General features: G+C 41.0%; 1 protein-coding gene across 1 annotated transcript in view; it reads left to right on the forward strand.

Moving 5' to 3' along the window:
- Positions 1-18,279, forward strand: part of Ptpn9 (protein tyrosine phosphatase non-receptor type 9) — an 84,785-nt gene that overhangs the window by 47,114 nt on the left and 19,392 nt on the right. Inside the window, exons 4-7 of the mRNA XM_036192695.1 lie at positions 340-464; positions 3,963-4,068; positions 8,622-8,732; positions 11,741-12,069. Of these exons, the coding sequence (XP_036048588.1) occupies positions 340-464; positions 3,963-4,068; positions 8,622-8,732; positions 11,741-12,069 (671 nt within the window). The remainder of the gene's footprint in view (positions 1-339; positions 465-3,962; positions 4,069-8,621; positions 8,733-11,740; positions 12,070-18,279) is intronic.

Raw genomic sequence — 18,279 nt, forward strand, 5'->3', positions numbered from 1 at the left:
TTATGGTAGCATGGAAACCATTATCTTGATCTGTTTCTCTCTATCCTGCTGGGAAATTAGTTACAAATCCAGTGCAGAATTATTTTTAGATTGCTCTGGCTCTGCAGTTGAAAAAAAACATGATTTTTTCCCCCAAGAATATGGTTCAAAGGAATGCTGAGAGAATCTGATATGGGTAATGATAACATTTCTCCCTTTATGGAATATAGATGCCAATCGAAGAAGTTCTGTTAGTAGCTGCTCTCTTCATTTATCAAGTCTTTATCCAGCATTGTAAGTCTAAATGATTGTTGTGATTTTTAAATTTGATTCTAAATATTTTTTGTTTCTTTGCTTTAGAATGTTCGAGACCCAACTGGAGCCTCCATTGCCCTTTTCACTGCCAGGTTACATCATCCTCACAAGTCCGTCCAGCATGTGGTACTTCAGGCCTTGTTTTATTTGCTAGACAGAGCTGTGGACAGGTGAGCACTGAGATTGTCTGGTAGGTATCTGCATCATTAGGGAAGTGACAGTTCTGAAGGATGAAATTCACAAGTGCTTTCACCGTGTCCCCAGGACCCAGCCTGACAGTCTAGGAGAACACACCTCATGTTTAGAGGAGCGTTTATTTCCGGTGTCATCAGGATGCTGGGTGCTCTTGGTTTCTATTCCCTTGCCTGTTTTAGTGTCAACAGAAGCTGATAAAATCAAAAGAATTCATAACAGTTGTTTGTACATTGAGAATGGTTTATTGGAAGAAAGTGAGGAGGAAAAGGAACTTTTGTGTGTGTTTTAATATAGGGCATTCATATGCTAAGTCATGAGCTCTATTATTAGGTTATATCCTAATCCTCTTTTTTTTTTTTTTTTTTTTGTTTTGTTTTGTTATTAACCTTTAACTTTGAGATATGGTCTGACTTGTTGTCCAGGTTGGGCTTGAAATCATTCTATATAGCTCAGTCCAGATAATGAATTTATTATCCCCCTACTTTAGCATCTCAAATAACAGAGATTATAGGCCTGTATTACCCAGCCCAGGTCATCTGTTTGTTGGTTTTGTTCATATTAAAACCCTCTCGGGGCTGGAGAAATAGCTCAGAAGTTAAGAACACTGGATGCTCTTTTAGAGGACCCAGGTTCAATTCCCAGCACCCACATGGTGGCTAATAACCATCTATAACTCTAGTTCCATGTCAATGGCTTCTTCTACTTTCTGTGACCATCAGGCATGCCCGTGGTGCACAGATATACACATAGGCAAAACACTCATACACATAAAATAAAAATAATAATTAAAAAAACACAACCCTCTGGGATAACCTGGTGATATACAGGATTAGCTACTTGCCTAGCATGTGGAAGACTCCAGGTTCTGTCTCTAGTATGGAAGAACAAAGATAAAATAAGCCAGGCCCTGACAGATCTCTGATGATGAGGCCAGCCTGGTCTATAGAGCTAGTTCAAGGACAACCAGGCTACACAAAGAAACCCTATCTCGGAAAAAAAAAAAAAAAAAAAAAAAAAAAAGAAGAAGAGAGAGAGTGGGGAGGTTAGGGTGCTGGGAGATGCTCAGCAGTTGTGGGTGCTGGCTAATCATTCAGAGGACTGGGTTTCTATTCCCAACACCCACGTGGTGGCTCACAACCATTGGTAGCTACAATTCCAGGAGAATCTGACACCATCTCTGACCTCTGTGGTTGCCAGACATGTAGTGCACATACATACATGGAGGCAAAACACTCATACATATAAAGGAAATTAAGAATAACCGTTAGCTTGTTGGCCCATTATACCTGTGAGCACTTAGGAAGTGGGGAAAGATTCTACTCTTTTGAGGCCAGCTTAGGCTGTGAGAAGAGACTTTGTCTCAAAAAAGGAGCAAAAAGCAAACAGCACAAAATCAAACCCTGACCACAGCCTGTGGGGATCAGACATGGTGGTACCTTAAAGACTGAGGTGCTAGGAGTGTGAGTTTGAGGCTAGCTTGTGCTACATGGAGAGTTCCAGAATGGTCTTGTTTTTTTGTTTTGTTTTGTTTTGTTCGTTTTTTCAAGACAGGGTTTCTCTGTATTGTAGCCTTGGCTGTCCTGGAACTCAGAGGTTTTTTTTTCTCCCTGCCTCGACCTCTCTGAGTGCTGGGGGTTAAAGATGTACCCCTACTGCCTGTCATTGTTCGTTGTCTAGTCCTCATTCTCCTCCCCCTCCTCCTCCTTCTTCATTGTTGTTTGTTTTTCTTATTTTGAGTCAGGGTTTCTCTGTGTAGTCCTGGCTGTCTTGGAATTCACTCTGTAGCCCAGGCTGACCTCAAACTGAGCGATCCACCTGCCTCCCGAGTCCCGAGTGCTGGGATTAAAGGCGTGTGCCCCAAACCCCCAGTGACAGTGCTTTGTTTTGAGACAGGGTTTCATACAGCTTTACCTGGTTTAGATTAGGGATTTACAAATTGAGAGTAGCCAAGAGACTGTCTGAGGTGGGACTCTCTGAGTAGTTAACTAGTTACTACTGTCTTGTTGGTTACTTTTAAAGCTTTTAGCTTCTGCTCTTGATACTTAGTGGGAGATAACATGCAAAGCCTGTTGTTATTATTAACAACTGTTGTTATTCTGAAAAGGAGAAGTAGCCTACAAGTGAGGACCAGTAACTTCAATAGACTTGTACTTCTGAAGTAGCAGTTTGGAATTTCTCAGCCCTCAGTGTTTAGGGATACTTTCTAGACTGTGGAGACTTTTGAAATGCTCTGTGAGTTTAGAGAATGAAGGAAAGCCACCTTTCTCAGAAAATCTAGTATTGACCTCCTAAGTAGGAAGATAATGCTACCATGGATAGTCACTTTTCTATTACCTGTCTTACTGCTTTGCTTGCCCTTCATGTACTCCCTTTCTTTGACACAAATGCCATGGACTATGTTTTAAACTTTGTGTGTCTCCTGTTGCATGTAACTCAAGAGTCAAATTTAGTAGGCAAACAGTTGGCTATCATTGTGACACCTTATAATGTATACCAAGAAAGCACATTATGCTCTATATCATTCCATGTGTTTTCAGGGGATGAGAAATTTCATATAGACTATAGAACCTGGATCATTATGCCCTGTGGTTTCTTTTTATTTCATTTATTTCCCATCACTGACTTGTTTGAGGCCCCTATCTTGAGAAGAAAATCTGGAATTCCTTTAAATGGCCTTAGTTGAGCTTGTGGAGAAATGGAAATTCTCTAGACCTGGATGATCTACTTGGTAATTATACCTCATTTGACGGCATCTGTGATCTGCTGAATGATGGTCTCTGTGGGGTTATGAAAAGGAATCAGGGTTTCTCTGTGTAGCTTTGTGCCTTTCCTGGAACTTACTCTGTAGCCCAGGCTGACGTCGAACTCACAGAGATCTGCCTGCCTCTGCCTCCCGAGTGCTGTTAAAGGTGTGCGCCACCACTGCCCAGCAGACTTGAGGTTTTTAAATGTTAGCTTTCAGTCAGTAGGTCCGTCTTAAATTTTTTAGAAGCATGATGGTATTGAGGCTTACAGGAGAGAATGCAAAGATGTGGACACAAAAGAATAACCTTGAGGCGGCTCATACCTACAGTCCTACCACTAAGGAGAGTGAATCAAGAGGATGGCTTTGACTTTGAGGCAAGCTTGAGTTACATAGTGAGTTCAAAGCTAGCCTGGGCTGCATGGAACCGTAAGTGTAAAAATTTGCTATTGAGAAATAGTAAGATCAAATAATTTATTTCTGGACTGGCAAGATGGCTTAGTATCTCAAAGCACTTTCCATACAAACCTGAGGACCTTAGTTTAATCCCTGGATCTCATGGTGGACGAAAGGAGGGAGCCAACTCTTGGAAGTTGTCTTCTGACCCCCACACTTGCTATGGCACTCCCCATCCCCCATCGATGATGATAAAAAACATGTAAGGATGTAGCTTAACTTTGAACGAAACATTTGTATTGAATTAAATGTTTGTTTAATAATTGGTTTACAGCTTTGAAACTCAAAGGAATGGATTGGTGTTTATCTATGACATGTGTGGTTCGAATTATGCCAACTTCGAGCTAGATCTTGGCAAGAAAGTCCTAAACCTGCTGAAGGTAAGGTTGTAAAGAGGGAATCCTTTTCAGTCTCCTTTTCTCTTTTTATTCTTTGGGGAAATATTTAGGGAAAATATAGACTTCAGACATTATGTTCAATTTTAAAGATCACCTATATATGATAATTAATATCTGCTTCCTTAGAACAAGAAGTGGTCTTAAAAGTCAATTTGAAAGATTTGAGATGGCCTAGTGGCTCATACCAGTAATCCAAGCACTTGGGAAGCCAAAGGCAAGAGTAATGCCATGGATTTGAGCTAGCCTGGGCTATACAGTGAATTCTACTTCAGCCTTGGCTACAAAGTACAATTCAGACCAACCTGAGCTACATAAGAAGTAAGATCCTTACACACACACACACACACACTCACTCTCTCTCTCTCTCTCTCTCTCTCTCTCTCTCTCAAACCAAAACAACAACAAAAACAAATAAAAAACTAAAACGGAAATAATGAAAATGGAAAAATCACAAGCAAATTCTTAGCTACAAAAGTGCCTTTTCCAGAGTTTTGTGGCACAGTCCTACGTATGGCAACTGTGAAAAATGCCACCTAGTGCCTCTCTAGACATGTGTTGGCTGAATTCAGGATGAAGTGTGTCATACATTTCACTTTTGTGCATGTAAGTTCATTTGGTCTCTTTATATTCATGTAGAATTATCCACATGTATAGATGTGTAAAAGTCCTATACACCTCGCTTCATAGTTTGTTATCCCTAAATATATGTATACATGTATGTGTTTGAGTGTGTGCACTTGTGTGCTTGTGTGTATAGTAGAGCTTAGACAACATTAGGTGTCATCCTCAGGCATGTCATCTACTTTTTTGAGACAAAGTCTGTCATTGGCCTGCCGCTCACCAGTTAAGCTAGACTGGCTGGCTCATGTGCCCTCCTGCTTCGGCTTTACACTTAGCAATTTTGCATTAGTTCTAGAAAATGAATTCAAATCCTTGTGCTTGTGGGGCAAGCACATTACCAACTTAGCGATCTTCCTCAGCCATAAAGGTATTTTTACTCTTTCTGTTTCAAAGATAATGAGGTAAAGCTTAGGATGTAGTTCAGCTGGTAGCATTCAGAAGGCCTTGTATTTTATTCCAAGTACTTAGAATCAGGAGGTGGAAGCAGGAGGATTAGAAGCCCAAGGTCATCCTTGGCTACACAGCAAGTTCTAGGCTGCCACCGATTGTTTTTCTGTTGCCGTGATGAACCACCATGACCAAAGCATGTATGAAAGAAAGCATTTAATTGGAGTCCATGATGGCGGAGCAAAAGTATGGTAGTAGTAACAGTTGAGAACTCACATCTTGATCCAATAGCTGGAGGGAGAGCACACTGGAAATTTCAAAGCTTGCCCTCAGCAATACACCTTCTCTAACAAGGCCACACTTCCTAATCCTTCCCAAACAGTTCCACCAACATGGGATCAAGTATTCAAATATATGAGCCTATGGGGGCCATTCTCATCAAACTACTAGAATGGACTACAGGAGACTATGTCCCAAACAACAACAACCACCCCACTCCCTAATACACAAACCTTAATTATGATGTATACCTATTTAATATGACTAGGGAAGATTGAATGACATAAAAATAGCTAGGGTGCCACATGCATATAATCTTAGCACTCGTGATAGGATGTGTTCAAGACCACCCTGGACTACACAACCAGATCCTTTGTCTCAGAAAACAAAAACATGAAAGTGAAATACCATAAATGTTGAGGAGCTAGGAGTGTAGCTCAGCTGGAGACTATGTACTTGGCATTTGTGAGGTGTATAGCCATTGGGTTATCATACTAGCACTTGGGAAGCTAAAGTGGAAAGACTGCCAAAAATTTCATGCCAGATTGGGCTACATATGCGTACCAACCCAGCCCAGGCTGCCTATAGACCTGGCTTCAACTAAGGGAAAACAATAAAAGAAAAGGGAAAAAAAATTGGGTCAGCTTGTCCTAGAATGGGGAAAAGCAGAGGGAGGTGGATCTCTGTGAGTTGAAGGTCAGCCTGCACTACATAACAAGTTCCAAGCCAGTCAAGACAGCATAGTGGACCCTTTCTAGGGGAAAACAAAAAAGGCACTTGCATTTCTAGGATAGTGTTTCAGAAACTGAATTGACTAAAAGAGAATATGTATATTTTAAATATATAATGGGAGGCTGGAGACATGGCTCAGTAGTTAAGAGCACTGGCTGCTCTTCCAGCACTCACCTGACAGCTCACAACTGTCTGTAGATCCCATTCCAGGGGTCCAACACCCTCACATCCTCACAGCAATGCACATAACATAACTTGTTTCGTTTCGTTTCGTTTCGCTTTTTGTGTTTGGTTTTTCGAGACAGGGTTCTCTGTGCAGTTTTGGAGCCTGTCCTGGATCTCGCTCTGTAGACCAGGCTGGCCTTGAACTCGCAGAGATCCACCTGGCTCTGCCTCCTGAGTGCTGGGATTAAAGGTATGTGCCACCACCTCCTGGCATAACATAACAATTTTAAAAATAAAGAAAAGAATATGTAATAGAAGATGCTTCCTAAAGACACCATCAGTGAACAGGTCTACCAAGACTCTATGAGATAGCTTCTTTTGTCTTTTGGTCCTATTGTGACGTAGGGTCCCCACATAGTATAGGCTTGCCTAGCACTTGCTGTGTAGACCAGGCTCTACACCGCCCACGTGTTGGTACAGTACAGTTATTTAAGTGGACTATGCCTGTTCTCTTACCTTTTTGCCCTGATGAAAATGATATAGTGTAATGGTTTCTGCTATCCATCATTTTATTGAAATCAATGTATTTCTCCCGAATTGATTAGGCACTTAAAGGGGCTTTGGGTATTTAGGTCCTGAAATAAATTCTTGTGTCTTTGAAGGAAAGGATTAAAAGTAGTTTGTTGTTGTTGTTGTTGTTTTTATTTTTTAAGCTGAGGCTCGAACCCAGGGCCTTACCACTGAGCTAAATCCCCAATCCTAAAAGTAGTTTTCAAGTCTGAATGAAGAAGGCTTTGGAGAATTTTGTTGTGTAGTCTGTGAAAGGAGTTTTTGTAAATTCCTCAAATTTAACAGAACCAAGACTAACTGGAACTGGAGGCGTGGTGGCAGTGGTGCATGTCTTTAACCCTGTAAATTCAAAGCTAGACAGGTCTTCAGAGAAAGCTCCAGGACAGCTGGGGCTACACTGAGACAGAGAAACCCTGTCTCCAAACAAAGAAACAAACAAGCAGACAAATAAACGCTAACCTGAAATACAGACAGTAACAAAACTAAGATTGGTTTATTCAAACCGTAAGAAAAATTAGGGTAGGAGATTTTTAAAGCTATAGTTGCCTTTTTTAAAGCCAATTACTAGGATTTATTTGTTTGTTTGTTTACATGCTTAGTTTTCATGTGTGCATTAATGTGTGTATATGTGAATGTGAAGGTCAGGGATCAACCTTAGATGCCATCCTTAGGACTTGTATACATTGTTTTTTTGAGATTGGGTCTTTCCCAGGGACTTGGGGTTCACTGATTATTAGGCTAGGGTGCTGGCCAATGGTGGAGCCTCAGAGATTCATCTTTTTATCTCTCTTGTGCTGGTATTACACACCTGGGTGTTTATGTGGGTCCTGGAGATTGAGTTCAGGTCCTCCATACTTGTGTGGTGTGTACTTCACTGACTGTGCTGTCCCTCCAGCCCCCTGATTTCTCACTACATTGGAACCCTGCTCCCAAGCAAGGCTGGAGTGTGAAAACTGAAACCAAGCAGTGTCACTTAGCAGTGACATGCCATCTTTACGTCCTGCGTACATAGGATTCTCTTTTTTCCTCTACGAGTAGTTTAGACTGTTTCCTTTTTGAGACCTTGTTTGTACTTATACACATTAGCTCATATTTATTTATTTATATATTTATTTTGTGGTGTTGGGTATCAAACCTAGGTCATGTGTATGCTAAGCACACACTATCACTGAGTTATGCCTACAACCTAGATTGTATATATTGTTTAAATAAACAAATGGAGAAAAGATTAAAAATAGAAATATTGTATACACACATAGATTATAAACGAAATGAAGATTATATAAGTAACATGTTTATTTTAACTTCAGTTTATTAAAAACCTGTTTTAATAAGCCGAACTTTTGTAGGATGTGTATTTATATGCTTGTGTATGATATGTGTGTGTAGAAAATTCAGGGCTACAAGATGTTTGATTGGGTAAAAGCACTTGCTGTGAAAGCCTGATGACCTGTGTTTAATACCTAGAACCCATACAAAGGTGAAAGCAGGGAACTCATCTCCATGTGGACACTATGGCATCCATGCACCTACTCACCAGTAATACTAAATAAAATAATAGTTCTTGATCCATAAAGTTCATGGTTAACATAAATATAACATCATTTAAAGGTAGATCAGCTTCTAATTTCTTCATTTCTTTTAATCACTTTCAACCTACCTATTTGTCTGATTAAGCTGTCAAGTTACTCTGTTCACTAGGAAGGAGGAAGAGTGAAAAGAAGCCATACTTTGGGCCATACAGTGTCCTTGGTTTTTAACTCTATCTGTTTTCTCCACAGGGAGCATTTCCAGCTCGTTTGAAGAAAGTGCTGATTGTAGGCGCACCCATATGGTTCCGAGTGCCCTATTCTATCATCAGCCTGCTCTTGAAGGACAAAGTCCGGGAGAGGGTAAGGCAGCCCTTTCTTATTGGAGGTAGATATAACGATTCTAGTATCTGCCAGTTAGGCATCTACCTTCAAAGAATCCTTCTAGATTATCTTTTTTTTTCCTTAAAGATTTATTCATTATGTATACAGTGTTCTGCCTGCAGGCCAGAAGAGAGCGTCAGATCTCATTACTGATGGCTCTGAGCCAGCATGTGGGTGCTGGGAATTGAACTCAGGACTTCTGGAAGAACAGCCAGTGTTCTTAACTGCTGAGCCATCTCCCCAGCCGCTCCCAGAATGTTTTCTGCTCCTGTTATTATATTCATTCACATTCTCCATTTACTCATTAGCTTGGGACAGAACACCTCCTTCACTGTTCACAAATTTGCTTTGAGTTGGAAAACGCCAGTTTATCTGACTCTTTTCTTCACACTACCTTGAATAAAACAATATTGGACCAATGTGTCCCAGGAGTATTTTATTTTTATTTATTCATTTTTCAATAATTTATTTAACTTTATTTTATGTGCATTGGTGTGAAAGTATCAGAAACCCTGGAACTAGAGCTACAGATAGCTGTGAGCTGCCATGTGGATGCTGGGAATTGAACCCTGGTCTTCTGGAAGAACAGCTAGTGCTAGTGCTAGTGCTCCCAACTGATGAACCATCTCTCCATCCCCTGATAAGTATTTTAAGGATTATATAATTTCCCAAGTTAACTTAGTGCTGCATAAGGCACTATTATTAATATTGAACAGAACTGAAAGATTTTAAAGATTGGGTGTATAACTCAGTGTCAGAGTGCATGCATTCTCAGCATGCCCAAGGAACTAGGTATAGTCCCCAATATCCCAAACCAAGACCATAAGTCAGCGTTTAACATATTTATACTATCTGAACAGGTATTAGAATTGATCTGGGGCTGAGCATGTAGTTTAATGGTAGAGTACTTGCCTAGCTTTAAAAGGCCCCTGGAGTCTGTCTCTAGTATTCAGAGAGAGAGTGAAGGGGCAGAGGGCGGAGAGAGGAGAGCAAGCCAAACCCTGATTTATTTCCTGGAAAGTACTATTAAGTTCCTATGACCTTCAGGGTGGTAGGGAGGTCTCTTCCTGGTTTTATTTGTTCCTTTTCTTTTGGTCTTTTTATTCTTTGAGACAGTTTCATTCTGTAGCTGAGGTTGGCCTATAGCTGCTCACTGTGTAGTAGTCACCACCTTCATGGCTGTCTTCCTGTCTCAACCTTCCAAGTACTGGGATTGTAGGAGTGTACCATCATGCACATCTCTGGGTATTGTGTTTTCTTTCTTTTTAGTTTTTTTTTTTTTTTTTTTTTTTTGGGGGGGGGGTCTTTTGAAACAGGGTTTCTTTGTGTAGCTCTTGGAACCTGTTCTGGAACTCTCTCTGTAGACCAGACTGTCTTTGAACTCACAGAGATCACCTGCCTTGGCCTCCCAAGTGCTGGGATTAAAGGCATGCACCAACACCATCTGGCTGTGTTTTCTTAAAACAGTTTCTTACTGCTTCCATTTTTAAAATGTCAATAATAATAATAATAATAATAATAATAATGATAATAATAATGATAATAATAATAGTCATTCCTTTCTCCAAGACAGGGTTTCTCTGTGTAGTTCTGGCTGTCCTATAACTTGCTTTGTAGACTAGCCTGGCCTCTAACTCTGGCAGATCCACCTGCTTCTGCTTCTCAAGTACTGGAATGAAAGGCATGAGTCACCACTGCCTGACTAAGTTCTGTTTTTTTCAATTTTACCTGTATGGGTGTTTCGCCTACATGTATGTCTGTGTACCATGTATGTGCCTGGTGTCGTGAGAAGCCAGAAGAGGGTCTTGGATCCCCTGGAACTGTAGTTAAGCCATGTGGATGCTTGGAACTGAACTGGGTCTTAATTACTTAACATCTCTCCAGCGTTTGGGAGCTAGTTCTTGAAGAGGTAGAGGAGGAAAGGAGATAGCTTTTTAAGAAGAGGTTGGGGCTGGGGTGCTGGAGTGGTACCTCAGTGGTTAAGAGCATGTACCTGAGTTGGGTTTCTAGCACCCAAGTTGGTTGCCTCCTCACTATAAGTGCCATTCCAGTGATTCAGTGCCCTCTTCTGGCCACCCATCATCTGCATGTGGTATACACTCCCACAGACAGACAGACAGACAGACAGACAGACACACACACACACACACACACACACACACAATTAAAAAAATAAGAAGAGGCACTAGCAAGGGGACAGTGTTTTAAGAATAGCATTCCTGCACTACAAAGATTTTAAGGAGAACTAACTCGGCCATCTTGGCCTAGCATGGCTATATTTAAGTGCGTAGCAGAATCAAATATGATTACTAATCTAGTGTTTTCCGAGGTGAGCATTTCGAGGTGTCTCTGTCTTTTGTGGTAATCTGTCTTTGAGGACATTTGTACAACACTGTGAGTAAAGTATAAGCTAAGAGATTTAGAATAGGTTGGGTTAGTATGTGATTGACAGAAGTAGTCATTAATTACCTATGCATTCTTAGCTTCCAGAGAGAGGAGTGCCAGCAAGAGAAAAGCCTTGTTGATAGTAGGAAGCCTTTGTTTACTATCCTTTCATTTCAGAAGAGAAGTAGCAGGGTCTGGAGAGATGGCTCAGAGTTTAAGAGCACTGGCTGCTCTTCCAAAAGTCCTGAGTTCAATTCCCAGCAACCACATGGTGGCTCACAACCATCTGTAATGAGATCTGGTGCTGTCTTCTGGCATAATAAACAAATCTTTAAAAAAAAAGTAGAGAAGTAGCGTGGACTCTAATTTCAGGAGTGAATTTGAGAGATAGTCTCACGATTCAAACTTAGCTATCTAAGAAATTCATAGGACTTTAATCCAAAGGCAATAAAATTCACTCTGCTTCTTTTCAAATATACAGTGGTTCAAGCACATTTCCTCTGATTTTCAAATCTAATGTAAGCACATTTGTTTTATGCTCTTGTCTGTATGCTTTCTGACTTACAGCCCAGTATTCAGTGTTGCTCTTTGTGTCCTTACAGATTCAGATAGTAAAGACATCTGAAGTTACCCAGCACCTGCCTAGGGAGTGCCTTCCAGAAAATCTGGGTGGGCACGTCAAAATTGACCTCGCCACTTGGAATTTCCAGTTCCTGCCCCAAGTGAATGGCCACCCAGATCCCTTCGATGAGATCATCCTGTTTTCCCTACCTCCTGCCTTAGACTGGGACTCAGTACATGTTCCAGGTCCCCATGCCATGACCATCCAAGAGTTGCTAGACTATGTTAATACCAGGCAAAAGCGGGGCATATATGAGGAGTATGAAGACATCCGCCGTGAGAACCCTGTTGGCACTTTCCACTGTTCCATGTAAGTAGGAGAGGTTTGGGTCAACACTCAGTTCCCAGGGTGTTTCTGGCAAGTGATGACTGCCGCTGTTTCAATACCTCAGTTCCTTTATAGAGGGTCTTCCTGGGGTTAAAAGCCGCACAGGAAGGAGAAACATGGTAGTGCATGCCTTTAATCCCAGTATTTGGAAGAGAGATGAAAGTGAATCTATGAGTTGGAAGCCAGCCTGGTCTTCATAGTGAGCTGAGCCAGCCAGGACAACACTTGAATAAATGAACGAACGAACGAATGAATGAATAGTAAGTAAATAAATAAAATGTCTCATGGGGAGATGGTTAGGTGGGAAAGAGCACTTACTCTGCAACATGAGGATTTTGGTTCAAACCTCCAGCACCCATATAAAAAGGTAGGCATGGCTGCATATAATGCCACCATTGTTGGGGCAGACACAGACGGGTCCTTGAGCACTCACTGATCAAAGCAATAGGTTAAGAACAACAGATGGGGTTGGGGATTAGCTTAGTGGTAGAGTGCTCACCTAGCAAGCGCAAGGCCCTGGATTCGATCCTCAGCTCAAAAAAAGAAAAAAGAAGAAGAAGAACAGACGAAGATGAAGACAGCTGGTGTTCTGCCTTGCCTTCTGCATGCACACACCCCAGCATGTGAACTTCTGCACTCAAGGGCACACAATGCGTATGTACTAATGTACACACAAAGCCTCATAGGCACTTTATAGTTTTGTCTGGAGTTGTTCTCTCCTGCTTTGGGCTTGTTAATGCCTTAAAACTTCTGGTGGTCTTTGGTACCAATAGGGAAACCTTATAATGATCTTTATATATTTCTTCCTTTTTCTATTCATTTATTCATTCATTCATTTGCTTTTTATTCATTCATTCATTCTTTCATTCGCTATTTGTTTGTTTGTTTGTTTGTTTGTTTGCTTGCTTACTTATTTGAAACAGGGTGGCCCTGGCTGGTTCAAAACTCACTTTATAGACCAGACTGGCCTTGAACTTACAGAGGTCCTCCTGCCTCTGCCTCTGAAGTGCTGGTCTTATTATGGGCATGTACCACTGTGGCAAACTTGGATATTTTCTTTAAATGCAAATGCTGTTTAAGAAAGGCCTACAATGTAATAAAACGTTAGATCTTGTCAGGAAGGGGTACTGTGTATTCAAAAGAATTCTATGACAGGAAGAAAGAAGATTTGCTTTTTAAGAATTCAACCTCTTAGGACTTTGCTTCTTCCCAAATTCTCCCATTAAATCATCTTGCTAGCTGATCACTCTAATTTATAATGGTTTGATGACTACAGTTGCAGCCTAGGGCATATCCTTCCCTTTTGTTTTGGGGTGTGTTTGTGTATATGTGTATCTGTATGTACTTGTATCTGTGTATCTGTGGAGGTGTTCTCCTCAACTGTTCTCTACCTTATTATTATTTTTTTTAACTTTTTAAAGTGATTTTATTTATTTATTTACTTATCTATTTATCTATTTATTTATTTAGGTTTTTCGAGACAGAGTTTCTCTGTGTAGCTTTGTGCCTTTCCTGGAACTCACTTGGTAGCCCAGGCTGGCCTCGAACTCACAGAGATCCGCCTGCCTCTGCCTTCCAAATGCTTGGATTAAAGGCGTGTGTACCACCACCGCCCGGCAAATTTTTTTTTAATTATTGTATTTTATGTGTCTGAGTGTTTTGCCTGCATGTGTGTCTTGTGTACACATGCATGAAGTGCACACAGAGGCCAGTTAGAGGCATCCACCCCTGGGACTGGAGTTAGAGAAGAATGTGAGCCACCCACCATGTAAGCGCTGTTTGAAGCTGGGTTCTCTGGAAAAGCAGCTAGTACTCCTAACTGCTCAACCATCTCTCCAGCCCTCTTACAATGTTTTAATTGGCTGCTTTCCTCCTACTAGTGAGCTCTGCAGGGTGAATTCCATCTCTAGCAGATTGACTCACTGTAGTTTAGTAAAGGGCCCTTTTATTGTTACACAATTCACACCTTTAGCAAGTCATTCCTATACCAAAACCTCTTATCTAAGCCCCCAAAAGGAATAATGCCAAATGCAAATTCTCAGTAAAGGAATTCCACAGTGTTCTGGGTCCTTCCTAAAACAAGTTTGCATAGGTTTTGAACCCCAAGGAAACTCGGATAAGACTTAAAACAGGAGAAGGTACTGGAGACAGGAGGTAGCAGTCAAAAAGGCAGATGAAAGGTATGTGCTAACACTCCTGGATCTGCAGGAATTCTCCCAACATCTTCCTATTCCATAGGGTCTCATCCAGCCCAGGCTGCTCTAAGACTTGTTCTGTAGCCAAAGATAGCCCTGAACTTCTAATATTGTTGCCTCTACTTCCTGTATGCTGGGCTACACGTATGCACCACTGTCTTCAGTCTCCTCAGTAGGAAGCAAGGAAACAACTTGGGAGCAGGGGAAGGTGATATCCTTTTGGGGGATTTCAGAGTTTTATGTAGGTCCCCACCGCTGTGGTTTACTGCCTCAGGTAATTGCCCTGAAAGAGCAGGTTCTGGTTGTCTACTTGTACCATTCCAACCAGCTGCTATTTTAGACTCTAGTTTGATGAGAGAACTTCACAGGTTTGCCTTTTTACTGAACTTTGGAGCCCCAGTTTGATGATCTAGAACTCATAGACCTCATTAGCTCCTAACCTTCCCTTCTTCAACCAGGGTCTAGTAAAACTACCTACACAGAGCAAACATATCTATCTTTCTTGGAATTCTGGAGTGTGAAGTAAATATCAGAATGTTCACAACTACTCAAAATTTCCATAAAAATACTTTTAATTTAAAAAAATTAATTAAAATATTTAATTTGGGGCTGGAGAGATGGCTCAGCGGTTAAGAGCACTGACTGCTCTTCCAGAGGACCCAGGTTCAATTCCCAGCACCCACATGGCAGCTTACAACTGTCTGTAACTTCAGTTCTAGGGGACCTGACACCTTCACACAGACATACATGCAAGCAAAACACTAATGCATGTAAACTAAAAATAATTTTTTAAACAAAAGTGGGGAAGTTAATTTGCTGGGCATTGGTGGCACACGCCTTTAATCCCAGTACTGGGGAGGCAGAGCCAGGTGGATCTCTGTGAGTTCAAGGCCAGCCTGGTCTACAGAGAGAGAGCCAGGGCAGGCACTAAGATTAAACAGAAGCCCTGTCTCGAAAACAAAAAAAAAATTTCAATGAATTAAATTTTTAAGACGGTGATGGTTGGGGATTTAGCTCAGTGGTAGAGTGCTTGCCTAGCAAGCACAAGGCCCTGGTTTCGATCCTTAGCTCAAAAAAAAAAAAAGACAGTGTGTATGTATGGTTGTATGAATGAGAATATCCTCTATAGGCTTGTGTTTGAAGACTTAGTTCCCAGTTTGTGGACCTGTTTGGGAAGGATTATGAGATGTGGCCTTGTTTTTGGAGGTTTATCACTTTAGGGTTTCTTTTTTTAAAAAAGATTTATGTATATAGTGTTCTGCCTACATATATGTCTGGCCACCAGAAGAGGGCACTACATCTTATTATGGACAGTCGTGAGCCACCATGTGGTTGCTGGGAAATGAACATAGAACCTCTGGAAGAACAGCCAGTGCCCTTAACCTCTGAGCCATCTCTCCAGCCCTGGCTTTGAGGTTTCAAAAGACTTTCTGCCATTGCGAGTGTGTCTTTTTGCCTCCTGCTTACCATTTGAGATGTGAGCCCTCAGCCCTTTCTATCATTTCTACCATTGTTCCACCATCATGGACTTTAACCCTCTAAAAACATAAGCCCAATTAATTAAACTCTTTCTTTTGTAAGTTGTCTTGGTTGTAGGGTTTTATCACAGCAATAGACAGGACACTAAGATAGAAAGGGTCTCTTTACATAGCCCTAGCTCTCTTGGAATTCATTATGTAAAACAGGCTAGCCTTGAATTTATAAAGATCTACCTGCCTCTGCCTCCTGACTGTTGGGATTAAAGGTGTGCACCATCATGCCCAGCTTCTGATTGAGTTTTAGAAGAGGAAAAATAATGTGTTAGTAACTATGAAGTAACTAAGAAGAGGCAATTCTCTGTTCTTTGTTTTCCTCTCTGTGTGTGTGTGTGTGTGTGTGTGTGTGTGTGTGTGTGTATTCTTTTGAGACATTTATGTGTGTGTTTGGTTTCTTTATATATATGTATATTTTGTGTGTATATACATATTGTAATATATATTTAATATAATATATAAATATTAAGGTCCAAGTTTGGAAAAATGAATTACCAATTTAAAGAACTTGCTGCTCTTCCAGAGGATCAGTGTTTAGTTCCCAGAACCCACTGTGGTCAGCTCACACACAACTACCCATCACTCCAGCTCCAGAGGATCTAGTATTCCTTTCCGGTATGTGCAAGCACCCATACACATATGGCATATAATCACACAGACATATATACATAAAATAAAAACAAATCTTTTGGGGCAATAGAGAATGCCTCAGCAGTTAAAAGGACTTTCTGCTCCTATAGAGGACCCTAGTTCAGTATCCAGCACCCACATGGTGGCTCCAAATTGTGTGTAATTCTAGTTCCAGGGGATCTAATGCTCTCTTCTGGCTTTGCTGGGCATCAAACATACATGTGATACATACACATGTATGCACTCATGAACATATTTTATAATAATTTTTTTTAGGCAAGGTGTCAGTGGTGCATGCCATTTATCCTAGCACTTGGGTGGCAGAGGCAGATTGATTTCTATGAGTTCAGAGCTAGCCTGCTCACCAAAAAACCAAACCAAACCAAACAAAAAACCTTTACATTTTAATTAAGATTTTTATTATGGGACAATTGTATATTCACATGTATTTATAGGAAATGATGCAGATTATATGTAGACTTACCAATTTGCCTATAGTTATATCTTCCCAAACTGATATAATGTAACAGCCAGGATGTTGACATTGATCGGTACTAACCTTATTCATATTTTACCAGTTTTACTCTGTGTGTGTGTGTGTGTGTGTGTGTGTGTGTGTGGTTTGTATTCAGTTTTGTCATGTATTGTATGTGTGTTACCATATTCAAAATACTGTCAGCCTCATCACCACCCATCTCCTTCTTACTGTTCTTTAGTTGTTTTTTTCGAGATTTTATTTATTTTTACTATATGTGTATGGGTATTTTTGCCTGGGTGTATGTCTGTGCACCATGTGTGCAGTGATCTTGGAGGTCAGAAGAGAGCAATGGATCCCCAAGGACTGGAGTTACAGACAGTGCTGACAGTCACATGGCGCAGGAAGTCCAGCCCAGGCCCTCTGGAAGAGCAGTCAGTGTTCTGAAGTCCTGAGCCATCTCCCCAGCTCCCTTTAGTTAGTATATATGGGTTTTTGTTTTTTATTTTTTTAAAGATGGATTTATTACTTATTTATTTATTCAGTCATTCAGTCATTTATTTATTTAATGTACATTGTGGGTTTTTTGCCTGCATGTATATCTACATGAAGGTTTCAGATCCCCTGGAACTGGAGTTACAGACAATTGTGAGCTGCCATGTGGGTGCTGGGAATTGAACCCAGGTCCTTTGGAAGAACAGCCAGTGCTGTTAATTGCTGATCCATCTCTCCAGCCCCTAGTATATCTGACTTTTAACACCTCCCCATTTCTCTCTCTTTCCTCCTCCTCCTTCAATATTTTGAGCGAGGATATCACTAGCCCTGGCTGTTTTGGAACTCACTCTGTAGACCAGGCTGGCCTCAAACTCACAGAGATCTGTCTGCCTCTGCCCATAAAGCAATCATTGGGCCCCAAATCTAAGAACATTTTACCTTATATTCTGACGATTCTGGATTCTCTTTTCCTCAAATTTTTGTGGTTTCAATTTTAGTCTGTAGTCTAGTTTGAATTACGTTTTGTATAAATTGTAAGGGTTAGATAAGTATTCATTTAATTTATTTTGCCATTGCATGCTGTCTTAGGGTTTCTATTCCTGTGAAGAGACACTATAACCACAGCCTTTTGAGACAAGGTTTTGTCTGTTTAGTTTTGGTGCTTGTCTTGGATCTCACTCTGTAGACCAAGCTGGCCTTGAACTCACAGGAATCTACCTGCCTCTGCCTCCCAAGTGCTGGGATTAAAGCTGCCTGGTCCATTGCCAACTCGTATAAAGGAAAACATTTAATTGAGCTGGCAGCTTATGGTTCAGATATTCAGTCTATTTTCATCATGTCAGGGAGTATGTTGGGGAGCAGGCAG

The sequence above is a fragment of the Onychomys torridus genome, chromosome 7 (assembly GCF_903995425.1).
Source record: "Onychomys torridus chromosome 7, mOncTor1.1, whole genome shotgun sequence".
In the NCBI taxonomy this organism is placed as follows: Eukaryota; Metazoa; Chordata; class Mammalia; order Rodentia; family Cricetidae; genus Onychomys; species Onychomys torridus.